Raw genomic sequence first — 27,259 nt, forward strand, 5'->3', positions numbered from 1 at the left:
TGGGGGGTGGGGCAGCCCCCTCTACACTTTGGTGGTCAGCACTATAGCCAGTTGGTATGTACTCACCCTCCCAGTTATATCTTTTCAAGAGCATTCTGATGCAGAGCTCGTTTTGGATCCTACTAAGTAGATAGTGTAATGAAGAGGCTATATTAAAGGAAATTATTGATGCATCATTTGGGAGGTCAAAGAAAACCAACCTTGTGCAAGTTGGCACCTGAGGAACTCAGGAAGACTGAAGTCACTTGGAAATGAAATCAGCAAACCAGCATTTTTTAGGCTAGTGAAGGGGAAATCCTGGGGCAAACATGGGTACTCCCATTAGTTACTTTCTCTGGTATCTGGGTTGTAGAATGGTATGAGTATGCAATTGGGCAGTTTGACTTACTGTGTGACTTACAGTGTGCCTCCTAAGAAGTGAGTGGAGCTGCCTTGGATTGGGAGAATTGGAGAGTTGAAAAGTAAGTGCCATGTCACTGGATATGTTCAGGAAGCCAGTTGTAAGCTGGATGTGGTGGCACACATCTGTAATTACAACACTCAGGAGGCTGAGGCAGGATTGTTAATTCAAGGACAGCTACATAGTGAGACTCTGTGTAGAGGAAATATTACCATGGGAAGTCCATTTGAACTGATTATGATATAATTGGTAACACTGTTGTCAGCATCTTATTGGACATATGGATTTATTGAAGAAAATCTTCATTGCAACTTCAGTGATGGAGGCAGGTGACACATTTTTGAAGTTAAGAGAACTGAGGAAATAAAAGTTGATAGGTATAGGGTACAGGAAAAGGAGGGAGCATGCTTAGGAATGTTGAACAAAATTATAATTGTTTTCTGTAGTGGGAGAACTATGTTAGCAGCTCTGCTCTCCTCCTAGGGATGCTATTCTCATTCTCAGGTTTTTTCCAAGCCACCTGGAGAGGAGGCAGGCCTGTGAGGTGACTCACAGGACAGGAAGGGCATAGAGCTGAGTCACCATTGCAGCTGCCCTGATCTCAGTGGTCCTAGTCTCCCATTGGGACAGCATGGAGCAGTGAGGATTTGGGTGGGAGCTCAGCAGTGAAGCCTGTTTGCAGAGGAAGGCATAGTCCCCCTGGGTTATGGGAAGGAAGCACCTTGTTACGACACCTGGGATGTTAGGTGGTCTAGGTAGTAGATGGGATGCAGTGTTTGGGTCATTTTTGTGAAAAGCCCCGGGGAGCTGTGTCCATTATGATTATCATCATCCAGTTTGGTGAGGGTCTGACAGCCAAGAACTTGGAGTTAGCACTGATAAAGAAACTGTTGGGCTGGAGAGATGGCTTAGCGGTTAAGCGCTTGCCTGTGAAGCCTAAGGACCCCGGTTCGAGGCTCGGTTCCCCAGGTCCCACGTTAGCCAGATGCACAAGGGGGCGCACGCGTCTGGAGTTCGGTTGCAGTGGCTGGAAGCCATGGCGCGCCCATTCTCTCTCTCTCCCTCTACCTGTCTTTCTCTCTCTGTCTGTCGCTCTCAAATAAGTAAATAAATAACAATATTAAAAAAAAAAAAAAAAAGAAACTGTTGCCAGTGCCTAGATAAGGGAGGTAGCAGTAAAGTCCTTGCATGGGTCTGGCTTCTCTGCTGCATTGGGCCAGGGAACAGCAGCACCATCTTAGGAAGGGGTTATGGACCTGGCCTACTGGAGACTTCTGCCTGTGTGATTCTGCCTCTTAAGAAGGGAGGGAGGAAGGCACTGAGTGCAGAAGCATTGGGATGGAGCAAAGGCCATTTCCACTTGGCTCACTGCCAGAAGCATCTCCATGAGGTAGATGTGATTGAAACCAGTTGGTTAATATCTTTGCCCTTTCCCTGAATTTCTGCTTGCCACTAATAGATACTAGAGTATTCTTTATGTTTAGAATTTCTACATTTATTTCAAAAAAAATTTTTTTTAAATGAGCAACAGCTAAAACTCTTTGGGTTGAGCATCTGTGGGATACGATCTTTAGCCAGTGGGAAGGTGCAGGCTGTCTTTACAGAGTTCCCTAAGGGGGAGAGAGAGAGAATATGAGAATGTGTGTTGTGTGCATATGCTGGGACTTAATACTGAAAAATTTTACTGAAGCCTCCGTGTGTCATCTCCAACCCGCTGTTTCTCCTTAGTCATGAACCAGTTAGGAGACCCAAAGAATCAGGATGAGTCTCACCACCCCCCACCCCCGCCTTCAGTGCTGGAGATAGAACCCAAGGCCTTGTACACACTAGGAAAATGCTTGACCACTGGGCTATAGTCATGCAAACTTGATGGGTTTCTGTATCTCTTTATTTCCATGCTTCTGCTGGGTACTAGAGTAGAGCTCAAGAGGCTGCTATTGTCTGGAGGCCTTAGGCCAGAGCTTTGGAAGGATTAAAGGGTATACTGAGATACCTACCCCATCAGTTTTTGAGTAGCCAGAATTTCAAGGCCTGGTGTAACTATAGCAGCCTGTCTGTTCATCCACACAGACCACACAAATTTTACCTCCTTGTATGTTATCATGCAAATATTTAGGGAACACTGTCCTAACCTTGTGTCAGCAACCTTATAAAACAGATGCTATAGTGAGCATTCCCGGCTTTATATGGGCCATATGGTCTTTGTTACAACTTATTTCTTCTACTGTAGCACAAGAGCAGCTACAGATAGTGTGGACACTGTTGAGCATGGCTCTCTTCAGTCAGACATCACTTAACAGAAACATTGGGCCAGAAGCCAACCCTGCCTTGGACTGCAGAGGTTACTTTGACCCATTGGCTTCCTTTTCAGCTGCTGCTTGGACCAAGTGTTTTCTTGTGATAGTTTCCTAAGCTTTTCTCCTGTACAAGTACTCAGGATAAGGAGGACTCAGACCTTTCCCCAAGGGAGTGACAAGATGACACCTAGAGAAGTGAGATGCTGAGCTGAGGGAGGAGCAGCCTGGGTCTAGGGAACAGTAAGATCAAGAAAAGGAGGGGAAAGTTCCTTCAGGAAGAGACTAGGCCCAGGTGGTAGAGTTGCATTGCAGGTCCATAAGCATGAGGAGCTAAGTTAGGAAGGGCAGGGTGCCAGGCTACAGAACACAGAATATTTTCAGGGTGGTGGGCGGCCAGTGGACCTTGTGCTTGAGTGGGTCAAATGGCCACAGATGTATTTGGAAATGCCTCTCTTGAGACCATGTCTATAACTACAGATGACAAGTCTCAGATTAGTCTGGACTATTGTAGCAAGAGAACTTCTGGAGCTAGGGTGGGAAAGCAAAGCCCCCCAAACTGAATGTTTTTGTAGCCACCAGCTTTTTGTGGGTGAGTGGCTTCACCTTGTTGTTTGCAATAACGGTTTGACAAACTGCCTATTTTTCAGGCCTTTTCTCTCCTGTGATCCTAAATTTCAGTTACAAGGGAAAGAACAAAGAAGCATCTCAAAGCTTAATTTTGGCTTGGAGTTTTGGTGTATGAAGGTAAAATGTTCCCTTCAAATCAGTATCAAGGCACAGGGCAAAAAAGCTATGTGGAGCATAGACTTGCTTTGGGCACAGCCTTTTAGGAGGAAGTCCAGGAGTGACTCTTCCTACCCTCCTGGGTTCTGTAGCTGCTTTAGGCAGATAAAGTGAATACTGCCCAAGTACACTACAGACTGTTCAGCTCCAAGCTATTCAGCTTTGTGATTTCCAGAAGAGCTCTTGAAGGTGTGTGTGAGAGGCATGCTGGTTGCCCTTTTCAGCTGCTGTTGGATGTGCCTCGGACTTTGCTGTTTGGAGACGTGTGTCGGCTATCATGGTAATAGTAGAAAGGGTACTCCTTACATTTTTCTAGACAGAAGTTTGACATGGAAGAGAAAGTAATTTGTGCCTGTAGCAGCTAGAGACTGGCCCTTGGCATCAGAAAGCAGTAGTTTGTCTCCAGCCAGTACCAGGAATATCCTTTCATCTGACAGCAAGTCCTGTGCTGTGCCCAGTCCCATAGGAAGCCTTTTTCAGTTAGCACTGTCAGTCAGTCCTTTAGAGCTAGGGGTGGGCCCTGCTGACCCTGTCCTATGTCCTAGCTTTTCAATCATAGGCTTAGAGTCATCTATCCTGTTTTCCAGTGTTGGGAAACATGTTAGAATTTTTTTTTTTTTTTTGGTACTCTACCCTGAATATTTCTGCTGCTCTGGGAGCTAGCATTTTTCTCTATAATTTTTTATTTTAGAGAGAATTGGTGTGCCAGTGCCTCATCCACTATTGAACTCCAGATGGTTAGGCCACCTAGTGGGCATGTGTGACCTTGTGCTTGCCTCACCTTTGTGCATCTGGCTTTCATGGGATCTGGAGAACAAACATGGGTCCTTAGGCATTGCAGGCAAGTGCCTTAGCCACTAAATCATCTCTCCAGCCCTAGAATTTTTTCTTTTTAATTGTGCAAGGAAAAGAATCGAGTACAGGGACATAAGTTTGACATAGCTGGGAAGACTAGCTTTAAGAAATTTTTCTTCCTGGAACTTGGAAAGTTACATCACTAGTTTCCAGCTTATTTTCCTGAGTGGCTTGTATGCTAAACCTCTCCTGGCTGAGTGCTGCCCCTCATTCTGGCTAGTGATCTGGGTTCCTGCTGTTATAAACACCTTGACTTAAGGACAACTTTGGCTTAGTGGATAGGTGGCAAGACACATGGGCCTGGGCACTCATCTTCGTGAAACACTAATTGCCAGTCTTGAACCCCAGATAGCGATGGTGAACCTGTGTGAGGTGTGATTTGGAAGGTAGGCAGGTGGGCCCTCATTTGAAAAGCACTCTGCTGTCACCTGACATGTGGTTGGAAGAGCTGCCATCAGATGGATACATTTTTTCCCCATCCCATTCTCCTTTCCTGCGTGATCTGGTCCTGTGCCATCAGGTGGACTTCAATGTTTGCCACACTTGGGGGCTGAGGACCACTTACCCCTAGCTCATTTCACAAGTAGCTTTTCAACAAGTGTCACTATGGTTGTGTTTGAACTACCTTCCCTCTCTTTTCTGGAGAGCAGGCTCAGCTGTAGAAACTGCCTGGCTGGGTTTGGGTAGTGGTTGTAGGCATTCTCCTAGCCTGCCCAGGAGCCTTGTTCTGTGTCCCAGGAATCAAGAGTGGTTTCATATAACTGGTAAGCTGGCTCCAGAAAGACTTCAAACGAAGCACCAGGATACCTCCTTGGTCCAAATGGTAGCCTTGAGCCATTGGCTCTTCTTGGGCAGACATACACTTGAACCTCTAACAATGTTTATTGTTTGCCCTAAGCATTCTTGAACCCATCTTTGGCTTGTATTGCAGCTATGGTTTCAATGGCTTGTGGGGCTCAGCCACTTCTTCAGAAGGTAGGTGTTCAGAGTAGGGCATGAGTGCTGTCAGGAATAGTGAGGCTATTGGGCCTGAACCAGGAGTACTTTTGGCAGGAGATGCTAGATAGAGAACTGGCCTGGGAGTAGATTCAGATCATTGCCATGGTCTGCCTGTGTGGTAGGAAGTTTCTAGAGGACTGTTAGACTTGTTTCCAAAGTAGAGCTTTGTTTGGTAAGGTGGAAGTGAAACCCTGGCTACTTCAGAAGATGCTTCCCTCATATTAAGGAGTAAGGTAACCCTCCTCGGACCTGGGCTTGAGCTCAGGGTAGGAATGCAGGCAAAAGGAGAAGGCTGAGTGTAGTACTGGTTAGACAATCTGTTATTGCAGTTATAAGTGACATTTTTCTCTGGGCTGTAGCTCACTTGGATTTGGTGATGGCCAAGTTAGTGCTTAGAATCTATTTAAAATACCTATTTGTATTTATTTATTGTGCTTTCCTGAGTACATAAGTGTAAATAGTATAATTTGTCAGTGGAAAGTCCTTGGCAATAACTATGTGTGTGTATTATGTTAAACATTGGAAACCACAAATACCACGGATTGACCCACACTCTTTGGGGCTGTGGTTACATGTAGACTGTGGACTTTTGAAAGTGTCGGCGTGGTTGAAGCAGCAGACTGCATGTATGGACTGTCATCTGTGCGTCGCCCAAAGATGCCTGGCCTTCATCCAAAGGGACCCTGCTGCTCCGACTTTCACAGGCAGCACCCACACTGTGGCCCCTTCATCCTGAGTACGTTGGACTTTGCCATAGACTCACCTTCTCTTGTCCGGCTGCTGCGGTTTGTAATTCCTTGACATGTTGCATTTTTATCATTTGGATGAATAAAAATAAATAAATGCTTCTGTGTTAAACAGTAATGAGCTGGACTGTTCTGTGCAGGACAACTTGGTGAAATGAAGGTGCTGACTTAAACAGCAAGTGCAGCCTCCTCCCAGCCTGTAAGATGAGCTCAGTTCATTGTCCTTCACACACATGGTCAGTGATTTGGGCTTTAGGGCCAGAGCCTTTTCTTTCCATACTTGTTTGGGCTTAAAATCTTGTGAGTGCTATGAATCCATGTTACACTTCAAGCTGGTAGCCTCGCTTGGTGACTGCTAAATTGTGTTCTATGAGGGCATTCCCTCACTTCGGATACTCCCAGCTGTTCCTTGGGTCAGTGGGACTCAAGCATTAAGCATCAGGTACAAGCAGACAACCTCTGCAGGGCAGCAAGAATTTGACTCCAGAAGTAAATTTTTCATCTTTAAAAATTTTTATTTATTTATGAGGGAGGAAAGGAGATGGGCATGCCAGGGCCTCCAGCACCTGTACATGAACTCCAGATGCATGTCCACTTTGTGTGTCTGGCTTTACGTGTGTACTTGGGAAAGTGCCTATAACTACTGAGCCATCTCTCCAGCCCCCAAATGTGAAGTTCTTCCTGTGCCTGCATTCATCCCTGGCAAGGTTCCTGCTGGAGACCACTGTCTTGGCTCACTGGAGCTCAGAGACATGCTGAGGGACCCAGGCCAGGTAAGTAGACAGTGGTTCTGGGACTTGTGTCACATTATAATCAGGGAGGGGGTCCCATGTTTTCCCTGTACTCTATTGGTTTGACTAGCATGGGATTGGAATAGTCAGCCTGGCCTGCTGCTCCCATCTGTGTTTCCAGGGTTTAAGGATGTAAGTTATTGGGCTTAGAGAAGAGGAAGAGGAATGTGACAAGAGCTCAATAACCACTGTAAGGCAGGCCTGGTTCACATAGATTTGAATGGGGTGTGCATTCCAGGTCATCAGGTCATGTTGGTCCTAGTCCCAAGTTTGCACATAAGTGCTTGTCCTGCAGAATTGTGAGTAGTGTATACTTTCCCACTGTCCATGTGGTTATTTTAAAACAGCTGTCCTGCTGGCTGCTGGGAAGAAAGACAGGCTCTGATGTTCCAACTGTGTGACCTTGCCCAGAACCCTTAATGAGCCCTAATTTCATCTATAAGATAGTAGAGAACCTAGTGCTCAGGCCTGTTTTTGAGTGAACCACCAGTTTCAATCCTCCTTTCTGCTGCTGCGCATGTCCTCTTGCCCCTCCTTGAATGAACTTTAGACGGATTTGAATGCTAGCATCAGCATTTGGCACAATCTCTGAGCAGTGACATGACTCTCCCACACTACCAGGAGCCCATGTCATTTACTGCATTCTCCTTTGCACAGGTTCTAGGGATTAGCTGTTTTTGGGCCTCACTTCTCTGGCTGCTTGCCATCCTTACCTGCTCCCTTCTTAGTGTCTTCTATGCCCGCTTTGATCTGCCTCCTGTCACTGCTGTACATGGCAGCAGGCCCACACCAGCAACCTCCATGTTGCCAAATCCAGTGAGCTTGTTCTGGATCTGCCTCACAGGCTCCCTAGCAAGCTCACTGGGATGGTCCTGAGCTAATTACCCACCTCCATCTTTTATCGCCCTGCCTGCACTTGCTCACCTTCCCCTTCCTTGGCCATTCTTAGGCCTCTATCTAGAACTTGTTTCATCTGCACACCCCCTTCCTTCAGCTTACAAGTGAGTAATGGTTGTCAACAAAGAGGAAGCCTTGCCCCTAACAAACAAGTTTGGCTACACCTGGAAGTGTTTTGAAACTTGGCAGCTCAGTTGGGATGTGTGCTGCTAGCAGGTGGAGGCTAAGGAAGCTGCTGAAAAGCCAGTCCTGTCACAAAGGACACTGTAACCCAACATCAGCAACCAACCTTGTTAACAGTGTAGAAGTTCTATAGGTGCCAAACCAACTCCTTAGTGTACATTCTAGCCAGTGTTGATATTTCCATCACACACGTCCCAGTCTGCTTCAAATCCAGAAGCTTCGAAGCTAACTATCTTCCTGATGTGTCCTGTCACCATGTTTCCCTGCCTCCCATTTTCTTTCTCCTCTACTCAGATCCTACCTTCTCTTGTTTTCTTCTCAAGAGATCAGCAGATAACTTCCCAAAATACAAGCATCCCACTGGTCCTCTTATGTTCAGTCTTCCTGGTGTGGCCTGACCTAACAATCTGTTTGCCTCTTTCATCATTGCGCCTCTAGCTGACTACCAGACTAACTACTGTCTTCCACCCAAATGCTGTCCTACCCCTGCCCCATCCCCAGTGTAGAGTGATATGCCTATCTTGTCTCCATTGTGAATACCTTTAATCCCATACAACAGGGTCCCATATACTGTGCAGTACTTACAAGTATGGTGCTGTATTCTCAACCAAGCCTCAGTGCCATGGAGAAAAACCAGGCAGAAATCAACTTATCATTTTCTTTCCTTGCAGGCCTGAAGCCAAGGCATGCTTCTACTCAAAGAGTTTCCTGGAGGCAGGTCAAGTGAGGGTGGTGGGCACAGGATTAATGAACATCGTGGTTCCAACTGCAGAGAAGGGGCTGAGTGGTAAAGAGCTAGCAGTGGGCCCAGTGGTGAGTGGTGGAGAGATGTAGAAGGACTTAGCAGTGAAGAGAAAGGAACTTTATTAAAATGTATTTGACCATGTCACTGTTTTTTTTCTGAAGCTGGACAGAGCATCTCTGGGCTCAGGTACTCTGGTTATTCTCTGCTTTTCAGCTGTCCCCCTCATAGTGCCACCTGGCCCTCGCTTTCCATCTCCCACCACTCCATGGCAAGATGTGTCCTTTCAGGGCTCTAACTACACTGTCGCCTTGTAAGACCTCACTGGATCTTGAGCATAACAAGTTGTTTCACTTGTCCCTAGGGCCCCACAAGACTACTACATACACTGTCTCCCAAAGGACAGCTTGCCCCATCATCTCCCAGGTGGCCTGGCACACTTCATTCAGCTTTGCATTTGCACCAAAGCAGGAAGACATCTGTTCACAAGTCAGTATAGGCTTGTCCTGTGACTATGCTGTTGTGGGACAGGACATAATGATAAAAGTGTTCTTTTACAAAACGGTGTTGTTTGTACCAAAATATTTAATGAGTATGCTGTTAAAATAAAACGAACAAAAGATAATAATACAATTTTACTGGTTTATATTTCAGTTCATAAGTTGACACACAAATTACCCTAGCACAATGTCCACACACCTAGTATTAGATGGTCTTACAGTTGTTTTGGTAACTGAACAAAAAGAGACAGAAGGTGGTGGTGGTGGTGGGAGTGGGCTGGGTAGGGGATTACCACAGATGACCTCAGCAAGCGTTAGTACAGCCAACAGGGAAAGATACAAAACAACCCAAAGTGTCCCTATATACAAACCAGTGCCACCTGCACATTAAGTACAGAGAAGAGGGCGAGCCACCTGTGAGACCGCCTGTCAGCATTATTACCACATAAATTAAAAGTCAATTTAAAAAAAATTTGTTTTTTTAATAAAAAAGGTGCTAAAACCACCATTCCATATCTCTGAAGTAAGAAAAAAACCTGCAGCTCATCTATCTGGAACAGTGAGATCTGTACCTCGTCACAGTCGGGGAAGGCTCAGAGGACCACCCGACAGAGACCAGGCCAGGACAGTGGGGACCTCACAGTATGTGCATACTCATATGTACTTAAGACACAAAGCTCAGTCTTCCTCACTTGTAAAACTTGCTATGCAAAAAACACTCTAGAACCGAGGGAGCTCTGCCCCTCCCCCATGCTGGCAAAAAGAAGAGCAGAGCCCACTAAACCTTGAGTGAAAGTTTAAGTGTCCAATAACCACAGAAGTCAGTTGTGCAGATCAGCAGTCCTAGTCTGGAATTAAACATGGTCAATAGGGCATATAGGGAAAGGTATTTATATATGTACACATGACACCGTAAGCAAAAAAATAAGATTTGTCCACGTAACGATTAATCCAGTCTCACAGTCATGTTACCCACCCCAGCCTTTTGAAGTCGTTTTTGCAGCTAACACGAAAACATGACAGGACTGTGAGAATTGCATAGAATTGATCAGGAACGTGAATAATGCTAAACCAAAAACCTGTGCATTGTAGATCAGTTAACAAAACTAGGTGGCTTCACCTATGACTAGGAAACCCTCCTATGTAAAAACAAAGTGCTTCACCATGTCTGGAGGGGGAGGGGGAAGGTCCTCTGCTGGCATTGACAGTGAAGAATTGCTCTAATCTCAGATCCCTACCCCCAATATATATATAATACGTATATGTGTGTGTGCATTTTTTTTAATTAAAGGTTTAGAAAAAAAAAAAATCAACACACTGGAGGATCCCCAAACTCTGATCATGTAAACTCAACCTTTAGGCTGAGTGAGGTTTGACCTACACTGGAAGAGGCTGGGTGGCACACTGAAGAGTGACTGGTATGTCCAGATCATCAGCTGGGCTGGCAGCTTGTTGGTGTCAGCGGTGAGGAAAGCCTTACCCAGAGGCTTCCTGCTGTGGAGCCAGGGCCCACTGACTTACCAACATGCATCTACAGATCTGACCTAGGTACATTCTGGTCCTGGAACATGCCACATAATCACACATCTGGCCAAAGAAGGCAACAAAAGGTGGCGTGTTTTCTGCAGGTGTCTGGAGGCAACAGCTCTCAACAAGTCTCTTTGCCTTGAACCCCAGTTGCTGTCTTTATGGAGCTCAGCGTTCGGTTAAACCATGTCTTCTTGGCCGCCTGCACCTCATTGAGGGCAAGGCCTAGGTGGTGCTCCAAGTCCTGCAAGAGGAATAGTGTATGAGGACCTCAGCTTTAATAATGGTGACACAGCCTCCTCCAGAGGCTACTAGAAATGCCCAAGCTAGCAGAGGAAGACCTCCTTTGTTGCCTAGTCTATTTTATATTAAAACAGCATCTTCATTTAATTTCTCCCTCCCCTGTCTTGTATTGGTTGATTATATCAATGATTTCCAATTAAAACCCTTAAAGTCCAAGTCTCTTAACATGGAATTTAGGATGCTTCCTACATGTTCTCATCCAACCTTGGCACTCAACTCCATGTCCTACATGGAGGACCTTTCTGAGACACCTCAATGAGAAGGCCTCTCCTCCTTCCAGGTGAAACATGAGCTGCTATTTCAGCCCAGGATGCTCAATGCTCTGTATTTTGGAGCTGTCATCCCTTGTCCATTCTCTGACCACAGCTCAGACACTGCTGTCTTCTTGGTGCCTTTTCTGAGTGTCCTGGGCAGTCCCATGAACCATTTCTTTGCTTTGTGGTCCCAACACCTAGCACAGGGCCTGACAAAGAGCACATGTCCAGTAAGAGGTGTAGTGTGGCAAAGATGATCTGAAGTTTTATATCTGAACTGGGTACCTGCCATACATGGTATACACCAGCAGTAATTGTGATGAGGGTGTAAGGATGGCAGTATGCTCTAATTTCTTCATCTGGTATGGACAATCAGGTATCATGTTCAGGGTCACAAAGTGAGTTAAGTGATGGGTGTTGGGATAATACAAGCTCTTGTTTATGAAGCCAAATTGATGTGTGGCCCCTTTCATGCATATTATCTTATTTATTCCTGACAAAGATTTAAACTCTTAATTCTAGGAACCTGAGATGTAGAAAGGTTACTAACAACTAGCCCAGGTCCAAGATTGATTGGTGGAGCTCTGATTTTAAAGTATGTGTTCTATGTCCCACTAAAAAAATTCAAGCTTTGTGGATAATTCTTAAGATTACAAAATCTAAATCCGTAGGTCAGACCAATCAATCACTGATTAAACACCCACATCCACTGGTGAAAAATAAGCATTGGGCTTCCCTCATGATGGTTATGGTCAACATTTTAATGGCAGAAAGAGCCTAAGCCATACAGGTCATTTCTCTTGTTTTCTAAGGAATCTGGCCTGTGAAGTGGGTGTTTGAGCATTACTGCTCTTACCTGGATCTTACACTCGGCTTCTACTAACTGGAGCTTGGTTTGTGCCAGTTCTAGCTCCATCTCTCTCAGCTGGTTCTTAAGTGTCTCCTTTTCTTCATCTGTGTCCTCATCTAAAACGTCCTTGGTTGAGCTGATGCCCTTCACACGTCCTTCTTTGCTGAAAAATTCCCGGCAGCGGTCACAGTCATCTACTTTTTGCTGAAAGTAAACATTAGAAGTGGAAAAGTCAAGAAGAGATAATCCTTTAAGAAGCTGTGTGACAACCTCTCAGCATCTCTATTCGGAAGCTCACCAGCAACATCTGAAGTGTGGCTCTCTTGGGAAACTGGCAAGTGACCTACTGGAAAGACTAGCTGGCACACCATACCAAAAGCAATAGAAATATTGTTATGGTCAAGCAATTAGACTAGGTCTAGGCTAAGAAGATGGAGCTGTGCCTAATGATTTATGTACAAGGACTTTAACTATATAATTGGGGAAATGAAATAAAAGAGAAAACAAACTATCCAATGACTGGGAATAATAATGAAATATACTGTGTTGGTGGCTGTGTTTGTTGAAGGAAGTATGCAGACTCTAAAAGGTTATAGGGGTTGGGAAACGGCTCAGAAGCTAAAAGTGTTTGCTTGCAAAGCTTGTTGGCCTAGGTCCGATTCTCCAGTACCCACATAAAGGCAGACACAAAAACTGGCACATGCAGCGTGTTATTTCTGTGCAGCAGCAAGAGCCCCAGGCATGCTTATACACACACAAATAAAGTGAAATGAAAAGAGCAAAAAAAAGTCTTAAAAGTTTTTTGAGTGATTTTTGTAACATGGAAGAAATACATAAATGAGGAAAATGGGAAAAAACTAGCTCAGATAAATAGGGGATAGGGGCTGGAGAGATGGCTCAGCAGTTAAAGGTACTTGCTTGCAAAGCCCATGGTCTGGGTTAGATTCCTCAGTTTCCACATAAAGCCAGATGCACAAAGTGGTACATGCATTTGGAATTCGTTTGCAGTGGCAGGAGGCCCTGGGCATGCCTGTTCTCTAGTCTCCTTCCTCTCTGCTTGCTAAGTATTAATTTATAGAGCTGGAGAGATGGCTCAGCTGTTAAAGACACTTGCCTACAAAGCTGAGTTTGATTCCTAAGTACCCACAGAAAGCCAGATGCACAGAATGGTGCATGTATCTGGAGTTCATTAGCAGTGGCTGGGAGCCTTGGCCTGCCCATTCTCATTCATTCTCTCTCTCTCAAATAAATAAAATGTAAAAATTATAAAAAAAGAAATAAGACATAAGAACATATGTAAACTACGGTCATAAATATCTCACATTTCACCCAAACACAATGCCGCTGATTGTAAGAAACATTATTATTGTTCCTCTTTGAAAATATTCAGTCAATAATATCAAAAAAGCAATCCCTATACCAGTTTTAGGAATGTCAATAAAAATGTGTATCATACAATTAACAAAATTTTATAAAGACAAAAAGAATCTACACCCAAGTGTTAATGATGATGGCAGGGAGCTCAAGGGACAATACATGCTTAGTGTACACAAGGAGGCCTGTATCCAATCCCCAACACAAGAAGGGGAGGGGAGGGAGAGAAAGACTTTGTTATGTTAAGGTAGTGGTACTGTATGGGCTTTTCTCCTAACTTATTTCCCAAGTTTGCAACAAGAACATCATTAAAATATTAAAAGCAGAAAATGAAATTTCAAAAATAGGTGCTTCTAGTTATAATAGAGGCCGGTGTCATTTTTTCCCCATGTGTATGATTTATGAAGGCTTTGCTAGTTTTCTGTCTGCTAAGTTGTAAATATATTAGTAAAGCATCTTTAACATGGGTAAGCACCATTACAAAAGCTCCAAACTAGGGCTGGAGAGATGGCTTAGCGGTTAAGCGCTTGCCTCTGAAGCCTAAGGACCCCGGTTCGAGGCTCGGTTCCCCAGGTCCCACGTTAGCCAGATGCACAAGGGGGCGCATGCATCTGGAGTTCGTTTGCAGAGGCTGGAAGCCCTGGCGCGCCCATTCTCTCTCTCCCTCTATCTGTCTTTCTCTCTGTGTCTGTCGCTCTCAAATAAATAAATAAATAAAAATTAAAAAAAAAAAGCTCCAAGCTAGCAACAACATTAAAAGTCAACGTCTTCACTGAATTCGAGGCCATTATAGCAGAAGGAGTAAGTGCAAGCACAGGTGGGTGTGTTCTCTATAGACAGTGGGGAAGTCAGCACACTGTACTCCCACCTCAACCAATACCTAATACTTGCTAGACTACTTCACCATGTTGAAGAATTGGAACTGACAGCCTCCTCCCCACCCCACCCCCCCCCTGCAGTGTTTGCCACCCCAGGGCACCTGAACTTTGGAGGGATAAAGACAGGGCATGTTTGGTCTCACCTGAGCTCCTTCCAGAGAATGCACGCATGTAAGCTGTCAAGCACTTAGCCAGGCACCTTTCAGGTATGCCACAGCTTTGCTCACTGGGAAATCAGCATCCCCTTCCCCAAAACTTGCTCTGCTGAGGATAGGCAAGGCATGAAATCCCTTGAGTAAAGGAAATCTTACCCGAATTTTCTCAATCTCTACTTTATTAGCTGTCTGCTGCTTCTCCAGTCTTTCACTCAACTGGGAACAAATCTAAAGAAACAAACAGAAAACCACAGGTTTGAAAAAAAAATCTGCATATTTTGATTTTGTGATAAATTCTACAGCATCAGCTGGAATATGTTAAATAGCATCAACATACTGTACAGCTGGGTAATGAGGTTGACAGGAGCAAGTAAGGGAAACCTGTGGGACCAACCTACACTGCACTACACAGACCAGTGTGAAATCCCAGTGTGCAGCCTCCATCTAGTTATGTTTTCCAAACTACCTTGGAGAGAGCTGGTTTCCAACCATTTATAGGCAGAGTCCATCATTCTGAATTTGAAATGCTCCTGAAATACTGGGGCTTTTCAGTCCTCCTATATGCTGTGCATGATGCTAGGCACTCTTCATGTCTTTCTGAATTCTAGCACCAATCTTTCCAGGCAGATATGAGCTTCCTTTTTTTCCAAGTGAGACCAAGGGGAGAGCCAGCCAGGGTTTCAAGCCAATGTGCTTTTGTTCCATGGCTGGAGGAAACACATTTTCAAAATCCTCACAAGTGTCAAGCCTAGCCCTCAGTGGAGGGACCTACCTGCTTATAGTCACCGATGATAGAACTGTTTTTTTTAATCTCAGATTCTGCTTTGTCAAGTTCCCGACGGCACATTTCCTTTAACTGTATACATAAGAGAAACAAAAGTGAGGGAGCTGGAGAGATGGCTTAGTGGTTATGAATGTTTCTTGTGTAAGCAGGAGGGTCTAAAGGGGCCTGAGACCTGAGTTTGATTTCCAGCAGCCACATAAACAGCTGAGTGTGGCCATGCATACCTGTTACCCAAGTCCTGTGGGGAGCCGAAATTGGAGTTTCTGAGGTTTCCCCAGCTCGGTGGAAAGCAGAGACTAGAGAATTATTGGGGTTCATGAAAACAGCAAGCTCCATAATCACACTCGCTTCCAAGGAAAAAAGCAGAAGAGCAATGGAGAAAGGATACCCAACAACATTCTCCTCTGTATGCACATCTGCATACATACGCATATACCACACACACACCAAAAAGGGGGGAAAAAGTGAATGTTTCGAGTGAAAAATAAAGGAAGCTTTGACATTAATTGCCTAGTGCACTAAGCCTCCCAAAAGTGCCTCATTGTACTCCCTTTGAGGCACTACTCCCTTGTTGAGGTCGAGAAAAGAAGACAAGTCAACACTTTTCAAGCTGCCAGACCCCAGTTCCAAGGAGGTGTCTGCTGAAGGTTTTCCTGGTCAGTGCAATCACTCACTCTGACCTTAGCCAAGCAGCCAGTGCTAGAGTCAAATATATGGAAAAGCTCTGAAGATGGTAGTCTACAGGATCTCACTGGTTAGACAGCCAGTGCTTGGTCATGGCTTACCCTGGCTAATTCAGAGGGGGGATGTGACTGTCCCGGAGGATTGCAGAGGGAAAGGAGCAGGGGATATATGCTCTGCTTGAGGGATGTAACAAGGCAAGTAGGGGAGAACTGGCCATTCTATATCATGTGTTTTCCCAAGATGCTAATAACTCTCTTCTTGTACTCCATTGTGATACACAGGAATCTACCCCCATCTTGTCCCCAGGGTTTGAATTATTAAAAACCATTATAGTTTATGGAATTAAAAAAAAACAACTTTTGAAGATAAACTACTAGCCAAACTCCCATGTAAGCAGCATTTGCAGTGGTGTCTGGGAGGGCAAGCATCCCCTCACCTGTGCAGACTCTTCTTCCAAGCGCCTCTTCTCTTCTTCTGCATCTATCAGCTTCTGTTTGGTCATCAGCAGCTCCTTATTGAGTGCATCTGCTTTTTCCTCTGCCTGAAACATGAAAGGAGATGCTGTCACAAAGGAAGTGCTGAGGACTAGAAAGGGCTTCCGTTTCCTGGTATCATCCCATTTGAAGACAATGGGGAAACTGATCCAAGACGGGGATGCCACACCCAAGGTCACACTGAGACTAAACTCATGTAGAAGTGTGTGATCCTGTCTCCTACATAGAGGTAGTGTGGAATCATGGTCAGAGCTCATCTTTGACTGGTCTTAGCTCCCACTGTGCTACTTGGAAAATCATTGAGAACTTTTCTGAGTTTCAGTCTTCATCTGAGGAACAAAAGCAGGACAAAGCAGTTGCCATTTTTAATAGTAAAAACATAATCTTAATTTTCTTCTGAATGGTTTGTATTTCCTGTTTCATTCTACAACTCTTACATTTTGGATGTGTTGAAGTCTTTTTTAAAATGGATGTTTATGGGTATATGTGCACAAGTGTATAGGCCAGAGGTTGTCACTGGGTTTGTTTCTTAATTGTTGTCTATCTTGAGATAGGGTATTTCATTGAGACTAGAACTCACCCATTCAGATACACAAGCTAACCAGTAAACCCCAGGGATCCTCCTATCTCTGCCTATTCAGTGCTGGGATTATAGGTGTGTGCCCAGATTTTACATGGTTGCTGAGGATTCAAACTGGGTTCTCATGTTTGTGCAGTAAGCACGTTCCAACTAAGCAATCTTTCTAACCCTCTAAAGTTTTCTAATAAAAGAGGCTGCCTTTTTTCCTGTTACTTTCCTTATTATCTTTTAACAGCTATCTTCTGCCCTACTCCTTAAAAATTTTTCCTAACAAATACAAATGTCTGGAGGGTAGACTTGTGAATCCTAGGGGAAACTATATCCTGTAGTTCCTGACACTGGTCCCTCCAGGATAACAGGAGAGGTACTATTATGTTAGAGAACAATCAAGAACTAGACAAGGAGGGCCATTGCTGGTTCCTTACTAGAGAAGCCCTTCTCACCCCAGCAGTGGAAATTGTTTTCTCTGAAATTAAACCAAGTATGTATCTGGTCTCACACAGTTAGTTACATAGCTGAGCTTTCTACTCCCTTTTACTTCCTCTTTGGGTAGAACAAAGCTGGGACCTTAAATGGGGAACCGAGACTAGCATTAGGCCACTGATTACTGACAAAATGCACAAACACAATTAAATGGTGTCCTAGAGGTGAAGCCCGTCCTTCCTGGAGATTGCTCACTATTTCCTTCTCTAGTTTGAACCCAAGAAGCAGTTATAAGAGAAATGAAGACAGCAGGAAATGGGAGAATGAAATCCTCTTGAAGATTTCATTTTGTAATTCCTGTCTTGATCTTGGTTGAGTAGTGCACTTGTGTACAACACATTGTACTCATCAGCATTGCCATTGTGTGTGGTGGGTCTTCTATCTCAGGAGCTTTCCTTGCCCCCCTTGACTCAGTCCAAATATGAATGACGTGGAGAAGTGTTTCCCCTAAGCTCTCTTAAGCCAGGTGTCACAGAGCTGGACTCTCCATGCACCTGACTACTAGCCCAGCATCTGTCTTACCACCCCTAAATTTTTTGCCTTGTGTTAATGGGAAATTATGGAGTTCACTGGAGGTTTCACCTGCTGCAGTCACTCTATTTACCCAAGCCAGTGAGGGGAGAACGTATGAAGATAATAAACATAAATCTAGACTTCTACCTCCAGACATGAAGGAGCCACAGGAAACATCTATAGCCTGGGTTCTAAGCAGCACATGAAGGCCTTTAAAGGTTAAGTGCTCCTGGAGGGTGGCTGAGGGGGCTGGAAGCTGTGGGGGAGAATTCTGGAGAAGGGAGAGTCAGAACAGTTTATGAAGTAACAGAAGAAAATAAACATATAAATAGCCAATTAAAGCAAGGAATACAGAAAAAGAAAAAAAAAACAAGACAAAAGAAAACAAATTCCATATTAGACAAAACAAAACTATAAGTAGAAGGATGGAAAGAAATATACCATATACTACCACAAAAGTTGCAGTGGTTATGTAAATACCAAACAATGAACATTTTCAGGAACAAAGGCCATTTTATAATAGAGTCACTTGAACAGGGAGAAAACATAACCCAAAATGTATGTGGAAATTCTCATTACATGAAGCCAAACTCCATAAATTAGATAGAACAAATGTTTAACAGACTGGACTTCCACTCTGATCCCTTATGCAAACAGTACTTAAATTGGACATTTATGATTTTAACCTTCCTTTTTAAGAACCTGGAAAGTGTACAAAGTAATTCCAAAGAAAGTACGAGGAAAGACAAAAAAAAGTGTAAGGAAGGTATAAGGGAAGACAAAAAAAAAAAAAAAATTAATGGAATCAAGCAACTACTACAGAAAAATCAATAAAACTGAGAGCTGGCTTTTGAAAAGATTAACCCAACCGCTAAACTTTTGCTTAGATGGTTAAGGGAAAAAAGGGGGCAAAGACACACTTAGCCACTACTAGGAATGAAAGAATTTCGATTACTACGGATCCCATAAACAATAAAAGAAGGAACTATAGCCAACTCTGTATCAATAACACATCACTAAGATGAAATGGAGAAATTGCTTAAAAGATAAAATTATAAAAATGGAGGCTGAGCATTGAGTTGTGCATCAGTTAATTCCTTGGGAGGTAGAGAATCACCACAAATTCCAAGCCAGTTTAGATTCTATAACTAGTTACAGGTCAGCACGGGCTATATAATATAGCATTACCTTAAGGAGACCCTGTCTCAAAAGCAAACTCCCACTCCTCCACCTCCCCTTCCCCTTCCCCACAAAAAAAAAAAAAAAAAAAGAGGCTGGGGAGATGGTTCAGTAGTTAAAGGCACTTGCTTATAATGCCTGCTAGCCCAGCCACTCACACTGCATTCATTTGCAGCAGCAAGAGACCCTAGTGTACACGTCTCCCCCCCCCACCCCACACACTGAGGTAGGGTCTCACTCTAGCTCAGGCTGACCTGGAATTCACTCTGTAGTCTCAGGGTGGCCTCAAACTCATTGTGATCCTTCTACCTCTGCCTCCCGAATGCTGGGGCAAATAAGTTTTTTTTTTTTTTTTGTTTTTTGAGGTAGGGTCTCACTCTAGCCCAGGCTGACCTGGAACTCACTATGTAGTCTCAGGGTGGTCTCAAACTCACGGTGATTCTCCCACCTCTGCCGCCTGAGTGCTGGGATTAAAGGTGTGAGCCACCACACCCGGCTAAATATTTTTTAAAAGAAAGAAATGATACAAATGGGAACATGAAAACTTAGAAAACTTTTATAGTTTATCTAAAGTTCACAATTTCCTGCAAAGAAAATTATAGGCCTGTATAACTGACTTCACTTAGTGAATTAAAGATTTAATCAAGGACAATCTGACTGACAGACTCCTTAGGAAAATAAGGAAACACTTTCCAGTTCATTCTAAGACCACTGCAAAAGCAGACAAAAGCATTAAGGACAACTCCAAGAACAACAATAAAAAATTTTAATAAAATGGAAAGCCTGGTGGATCAGACCTGTAATCCCAGCTGTTGGAGAGACTGAGGCAGAAAGACCACAAGTTTAAGGCCAGTCTGAACAACTTAGTGACAGCTTGTCTCAAAAAGAAGATTGGGGGTCTGGGGAGATGGCTCAGTGGTTAAGGCACTTGCCTGGAAGGCCTAACAACTCAGGTTCAATTCTCCAGTACTCATGTAGAGCCAGATGCATAAAGTGCAAGATCTGGAGTTTGTTTGCAGTGGATGTAGGCCCTAATACACCCATTCCAACTATCTCTTTTCTCTCACAAATAAATGAATAAAAATTTAAAAATTAAAACAAAAAAAAGAAAGCTGGGATGTAGTTCAGTGGTAGAGTGCTTGCCTAGCATGTATAAGGCCCTGGGTTCAATCTTCAGTACTTCAAAACAATCAAGTAATATCCCAATCTTTATAGTTTTTTTTTTTTTTTTAAAGAAAGAAAAAGAAACCCTAACTGGGATTATCCTAGGAATTCATGGTTAGCTTACTTCACCATATTAACAAAACTAAGAAAATATATCCAACTTAACATCTATTGAAATACAACACCTACTTATGAACAAAACTGTGAGCAAACAGGAACCGAGGAAAGACTCCTCTGCCAGCTCTCTGCAGCTAACAGTTTGAACAAGGCCAGGCCACCTGCTCTCCTCATTCAGCACTGCTCTGAAGACCTTAGCTAGTATGGTGAGATAAGTAAAAAAAAGGAGAAAAGCTTGAGAGGAAGTAAAACTGTCTTTATACAGAGGTCAGTATATGTGGAAGATAAAGACATACATAAAAAAGACTAGACTTTATCAATATATTTTATCAAGGTCAAAGGGTACAGGGCCATGACCCCCCCAAAATTACTTGTATTTCTAGAGAACAGCAATAAACAAATGGAAAATACAATTAAGAAAACATTACCACTTATGATAGACTGAAATTGGCAAGTCTTATAAACTGAAAACTACAAAGCACTGCTGAAAGGAAATGACAAACACCTTAGTGAAATTATAGGAGGCCATGGGTTAAGTGGCTTAGATGCTGCTCAGATGCCAATTCTCCCCATATCCTACAGATTCCATGAAACCATACTCAAAATCCTAGAAAGCTTTCACTTTTAGAACCAGACTGATTCTATATTTATACAGAAATACAAAGGACTTTACAGAGTAGCTAAACAAATTTTAAAAATAACAAAGTTGGGAGATTTTGAATCTTTTTTTTTTTTTTTTTGACCTGGTTTAAAGATTTATCATGTACTTCAGCAACTAAGACAATGTGGAATTAACATAGGGACAGACACACAGATGGACAGAGCAGATAAGAGAATCAGTAAACTACATCATACAGCTAACTGATTTTGATAAAGTGGTCAAGGAAATTTAACGGAGAAAAAGTGTAGCCTCTTGCTCCAGGTCCCATCAGATGGGCTCCTGTTTCGGTTTTCTTTGCTCTTACACCATACTGTCTCAGCGTAGAGCAGCTCTGCCAGAGGAGACTCAAAACAGTCCTGTTAATCATGTGTCAGGGACTTCCTTCTACAGGATTCCTCTCATCCTCTCAGGACAATCAATACCCCATTATACAGAGGAGAAAGCTTGCCTTGGGTCACCTAGAGATTAAGTGGCTGAATAGAAATTTCTCGTTACTGTGTAAACCATAATAAAAGAGAACCAAAGTGAGAGAAAAGTAACTGAAAATACAAAGAGGGGTCTAGAAACACCTAAGATGCATACAAGAGCTTTTCTGAAAGGAATGAAATTCTTTGAAAAAACTCGAGTCAAAGAACTGAAAGAATCCCACCATTTCTCATGACAGAGGAAGAACCTCAGTAATGAGTGAGACTAATCCCAGAAGATAAAGACATCTGCTTAGCACTGCGGGCTCCAGGGGACAATTCTCTGTCCCCATTCTTCCTCCTGCTTAGGAGTGTGAACTCCAAGGTTAGGCCATCTAGGTGTCAATATTAGGGCTTTTTGATTAGTCTCTGTTGTTTCCTTATAAATAAGGATCACAATTTGCACCCCTTGACCACCGGGTTGTTTGAGGATTCCCTAAGATAGTGTACAGAAAGCACTGTACCAGTGCCTAGCACTTAAGTAAGTACTCAAGAAGTGTCAGAATCACTAATCTTCCTCAACTTGTGCTCTTGATTAGGTTATGACAGCCAATCACGGCTCTTTGGTCCCCTATTTATTACAGAGACAGTTTGGCATCTAGGAAATTAGGCATTCCCTTTGGATGAGGGCTATATTCCCAACTCTATTGCTTTTTAAGTACCTTTGCCTATCTGTCTGGGTCATAAGTTCAGTAACTATTTCAGTACATGGGCCTCACGCATCATCCTTACAAGGCTGAGGTAAGGGTAAGAGATAACCAACAGTCAGTAAGGGGCTTGTAACTGTACCTGGCACCACAGATCATCTGTAAATACAATGCCTATTATGGTTTTCATTGTCTCTCATTTCCAGTCTCAGGAACACAGCCTAGTTCGTTGTCTACTTTGTCAGGATAAGGTAACCTGAAAAAATGTTGTACATTGTTTAGGGGCAGGCTTCAAGAATATGACTCTGTGATCCCTTCAAACCACTGGGTGTCACTGTTAGTATGGGTCCTTTCAGATGACAAAATCCAACAGCTTAAACTGAACCCTTCATCTATAGCTTCAATCCAAGCTTCCTTTTTCCTGTATATTTAGGACTCATTTTTGACTTCCATTTCCTTCCTGCACAATCCATGGCTGCAAGGACAGCATAAGGTATGCTGTCTGGTTCTGAACAGTTCCCAGTCTTGGCCATGTACATTTGCCTCCTCCTTCTGTCCAGGTGGAGCTGCCTAAGCAGTAAGAGAATAAATCCTCCAGGTGTCTGTTAAGTAGGTGGACTCTCAACCCTTATATGCAGACCATGGTGAAAACGTTGGGAGCCCAGGTTCTCGCTATGGAGAGCTGATAGACCTTTGAACATTTTCCCCACAAAAGCTGGAGAAATGAGCTTTCTCAGTTCCATGCAGCTGCCTGGAGCTGACAGACAAGCAGAGGATGTTTTTGATATTTTGTTCCTTGTTGGTTTTATGCAGTACATCAAATCATGTAATTCTCACTGTAACTTGCAACACAGCCATTACCCTCCCTGCTCACATGTTAAGAGTATGCAAGGTAGGCCTAAAATATGTGGTATTTAATCCAGGTCCATCTAAAATTATCCATTACATTATTCTTTCTAAAGAAAATCAGAACCAGTAGGTAGTAAAAGCATGGGCTTTAAAAGAAACACCAGAATGAACACTATTCAGACACATTTGGTGGATGTAAAGGACTTGAAATTTGCAGACTCCAGGGTTCAAAGTGTGTGTATGTGTGTGTGTGAGTGTATGAATAAGACCACTGTAAGTACTTAGCAGCCTAATCTGCATCTAGGATTTATCAAACTAATAAGGCCTGAGGGGAAAACCTATCAACTTGCAAACTATAGTCTAAGGATCATATCCAACCCACCAACTACTGAGTCATGTTTATTCATTTACATTAAGTACTGGCCCACTAAACCTTACATATTTACTATCTACAGAAACAGTTTGCCAACTGTATTTAAGCCTTGAATGACACTTCCTCTGAGAGAATCTTGCAGTACAGAAAATAGAAAAGTAGAGAAAAATGGAACATGTGTCTAATAGAAACTTCTAATAAAAACAAGCTGCTTAGCACTGAGCCAAACCACAATCAGCAATGTAGGCCTTGGAGGGTAACAAAATCTCTTCTTAAGAGAAGAGTTCAGGAAATTCTAACAATGCAATGCTGCCCATAGCGATAGCATGAGTATTAATCAAAATATCTTTCACTCAAGTGATACTTGGGAAAGATGCTCAGGTCCTGTGAGCACAGTAAGAGAGAACACAGTAAGGAAGGCTGAGTGTCTGACACAACGGACAGTCCCTGAAGTAAAGGCTGATGAGCCAGCTATCTCACAAGAGGGATATGCTGATAGAAAACAGAACTGTGAACATGAAGCTTCACAGCTTTCACTCACTTAGGGAGGCTGAAGTGTCCCTATCTGGTCTTTCCCTCAGATCTGTCACACTTACATTATCCAGGTCCTTCCGCAGGGCAATCTTGCTGGTCACCAGCTCGTGAGCTAAGTCATCATTTTCCTGTTCCAACCTCATATTAGCTTCTTGTAAACGCCTATTCTCCCGCTGAAGGGCAAGAAGAAGCCAGTTATATATATATATATATATATATATGTATACACACACACACACACACACACACACACAGATGGCAACTTCTCAGGGCTAAACCTCAAATTTATGAGTCCTGTGGAAATAAAGAAATGTGGTGGGTCTTAACATGTTTCCAAATAAAGAACTGCTTGATTTCTATCTCCACAAAGAAATACATAACTGGTGGTTTAAATGTCCCCTGTAGCCTGAGGTATATTTGATTAAAAATAAGCTTGCTACTTAAGTTTCCAGCAGGCAGAGCCCTGCTGGGAAGAGGAGAGTCATTGGGGTGAACCTTGAGTCCAGCCCTACTAGGTGTGTTGACAGCAGCTCGAGCTCTGGTTGTTCCTGCTTCCCGGTTGTTGGTTCTGCCAATGTATTACGGATGTATGCTGATGTAAATGGAAGTGAGCCAGCTTCTTCCACCAGATGAAGCTTCCCCTAGAATCTGTAAGCCTGAAATAAATCCTTTCCTCCTATAAGCTGCTTCTGGTTGGGTATTTGTCCCAGCAATGATTCAGTAACTGATTCAAGTGATGTTGTCAAACAGCTTACTTAATTATTAACTGTGAGGAAAGGATATTGTACCATAATACTAGGCAGCTGGTTTTGAGCACAACAAATCTTACTCTCTCATTTGCAAACTCAAACTAAAACCTGAGTTTCCAAATAGAGGAACTGAAGGACAATAGTTGCTTGCATAACTATACAAAATAAAAGGCTGAAAGATCACTTCATCTATACCATAAGCAAACAAACCTCAGATCGCTCAATGGGGTCTTCTTGTTGGGCCTGCTGTTCCCTCATGGTGTGATATTCTTTTTCATACTTCTTCAGCTTCTTCTGACTAATCTGTAGAGCAAACCACAGCTCCAATTACAAAACAATTGACAGAGATGAGCTTCACTGCCTGCACTGAAGACCAAGACTTCTGCTGACCTGAGCAGACTCAGTTACTGTGGAAGCAGTATTTCCTATGTTGGGAAAGAAATCTTCATAGTCAGATACAGGCCCAGGATTCCCACAGTGATTTGGTCCCAAAGGACAGTTTTCAAACACCTTGCAGATAGCCCCACCCTTAGGTTCTAGTTGTCCTTAGTAATAATACCACCTTTTAAAGCACATATAGAGTACTGGTGCTGTTTGTTTCTTACACCTCCAACCTCGCTGTGACCTCTCCACCATATTACCATGCTCATCTAGAGTATTAAGAGTTGTATAATTTGACAAAACTCACCCACAAAGGAACTGTGATCTTTGGGACTGAAGGCCAGGCTATGGGATTCTATATAAAGACCGAGCTTTGATATTTGAAGCACTAGGTTACAATAATGCTTCCAATTGTACTCATCTGCTTAATTACTTTCCCTTTGTTATATATAACTATTTTTTGAGGACGGGTCTCACTCTAGCCCCCTTCTGTCTTCAATCTCGACCAAGAGAGAAAGACTTCCAAATAAAACTCTTGATTCCTTCCAAATTAACCCATTCTATGCTTTTAAAATTACATTAAACTTATTTTTGTTTATTTTTATTTGAGAACGACAGAGAGAGAAAGACAGATAGAGGGAGAGAGAATGGGTGCACCAGGGCCTCCAGCCACTGTAAACAAACTCCAGACACATTTGTCCCCTTGTGCATTTGGCTAATGTGGGTCCTGGGGAACCGAGACTTGAACCAGGGCCCTTAGGCTTCATAGGCAAGGGCTTAATTGCTAAGCCATCTCTCCAGCACCTAAATTATACATTTTTCAAGATTATGAGATATTGGGCTGGAGAGATGGCTTAGCATTTAAGGTTTTTACCTGCAAAGGCAAAGAACCTTGGTTCGATTCCCCAGGGCCCATGCAAGCCAGATGCACAAGGGAGCACATGTGTCTGGAGTTCGTATGCAGTAGCTGGAGGCCCTGGCATGCACATTCTCTCAATGCCCCTCTCTCAAATATTAAAAAAAAGTTAAAAAATTATGAGATATAACCAAGAAGAAGTGATTAAGCAGCTACATACATTTTAAATATTGGCTGTATACATAGTGCTTCAATTATCAGCACAAAAGTACAAACACGCCAATCTGCTTCTGGTCCCCAGTTGCAGGAAACTAGGACTTATACAGATACTCTAGTTCAGCCTTTTTGTTTTACAGATGAAGGAGTTTAGACTAAAGGTGGATGCATGTTACAGTATTTTGGTAGAGGTTTCCACTTCTCAGTTCATTGCTCTCTTTCCATCTTACTTAAGTATCAGGTGTTTTGGGGGAGGTCTGAGAACAGATACATTATGAATTAAAGTACTTTATTAATCTGCCCCAAACTCTGGGTTACTGCTGTAGCTTTGAAGGGCAAGGGAAAAAAAGGAGCTGGTGCACGGCTGTGTGTGCCCTAGGTACTGGTGGGGTAGCAGCACTGTAGCTTTAAGAGGAAAGGAAAGGGGCCAGGGGGCCTGTGGGGGAGGGGATGAGCCCCTCCTCGAGCTGACAAACTGTGGGACCTGTGGACTGAGAGGGTCAGTGGGCAAGGGGAGGCTGAGAAAGAGGCCCTGCACTTGTTCAGCTGGAAGAACTGCTAGCCCAAGCCTGGAAAGGGCTGGATGCAGGGTATACCACGAGGGGGACTGAAGGACAGATCTGTGGGCACACATGCTACAGGCTGAGTAGACAAGACAGAATGAGAGAGGGTGGGACAGAGAAAGAGGTGGACACAGAGAGAAAGGTATGTATGTGGGCAGAGAAAGTACAGGCAGAAATATATACAACCTGGGGTTCACAAGAAACAGGAGGAAGAGAGTGAAGCTGGTGGCAGATGGACTTTTATGCCCATTGGGGTAGATGGGCTCATCAGTAGGAGGTGGCCAGTGGAGGTGGAGCTCTAAGAGGCTAGGCTGTCTGGGTCTCAGTGATGACACCCTTTGAAGTATCCTCCTTTGAGAGAGTAAAGAAAATTCAAGAGACTGATATTGAGCACCCTCATGATTCTCTCCCATTGACCCTGGAATTTTGGATGG

At 43.5% G+C, this 27,259-nt stretch overlaps 1 protein-coding gene across 5 annotated transcripts in view; it reads right to left on the reverse strand.

Annotated features, from left to right (window-relative positions):
- Positions 1-9,315: 9,315 nt before the first annotated feature.
- Positions 9,316-27,259, reverse strand: part of Rabgap1 (RAB GTPase activating protein 1) — a 180,840-nt gene continuing 162,896 nt past the window's right edge. For all 5 annotated transcript variants that reach the window (XM_004662784.2, XM_045140729.1, XM_012949714.2 and 2 more), the window contains 7 exons: positions 25,020-25,112; positions 24,123-24,233; positions 16,439-16,543; positions 15,307-15,390; positions 14,691-14,762; positions 12,134-12,331; positions 9,316-10,964 (listed from right to left, as the gene is read on the reverse strand). In XM_004662784.2, the coding sequence (XP_004662841.1) occupies positions 10,842-10,964; positions 12,134-12,331; positions 14,691-14,762; positions 15,307-15,390; positions 16,439-16,543; positions 24,123-24,233; positions 25,020-25,112 (786 nt within the window). In that variant the 3' untranslated portion in view covers positions 9,316-10,841. The remainder of the gene's footprint in view (positions 10,965-12,133; positions 12,332-14,690; positions 14,763-15,306; positions 15,391-16,438; positions 16,544-24,122; positions 24,234-25,019; positions 25,113-27,259) is intronic.

This window comes from Jaculus jaculus, chromosome 1 (genome assembly GCF_020740685.1).
Source record: "Jaculus jaculus isolate mJacJac1 chromosome 1, mJacJac1.mat.Y.cur, whole genome shotgun sequence".
Taxonomy (NCBI): domain Eukaryota; kingdom Metazoa; phylum Chordata; class Mammalia; order Rodentia; family Dipodidae; genus Jaculus; species Jaculus jaculus.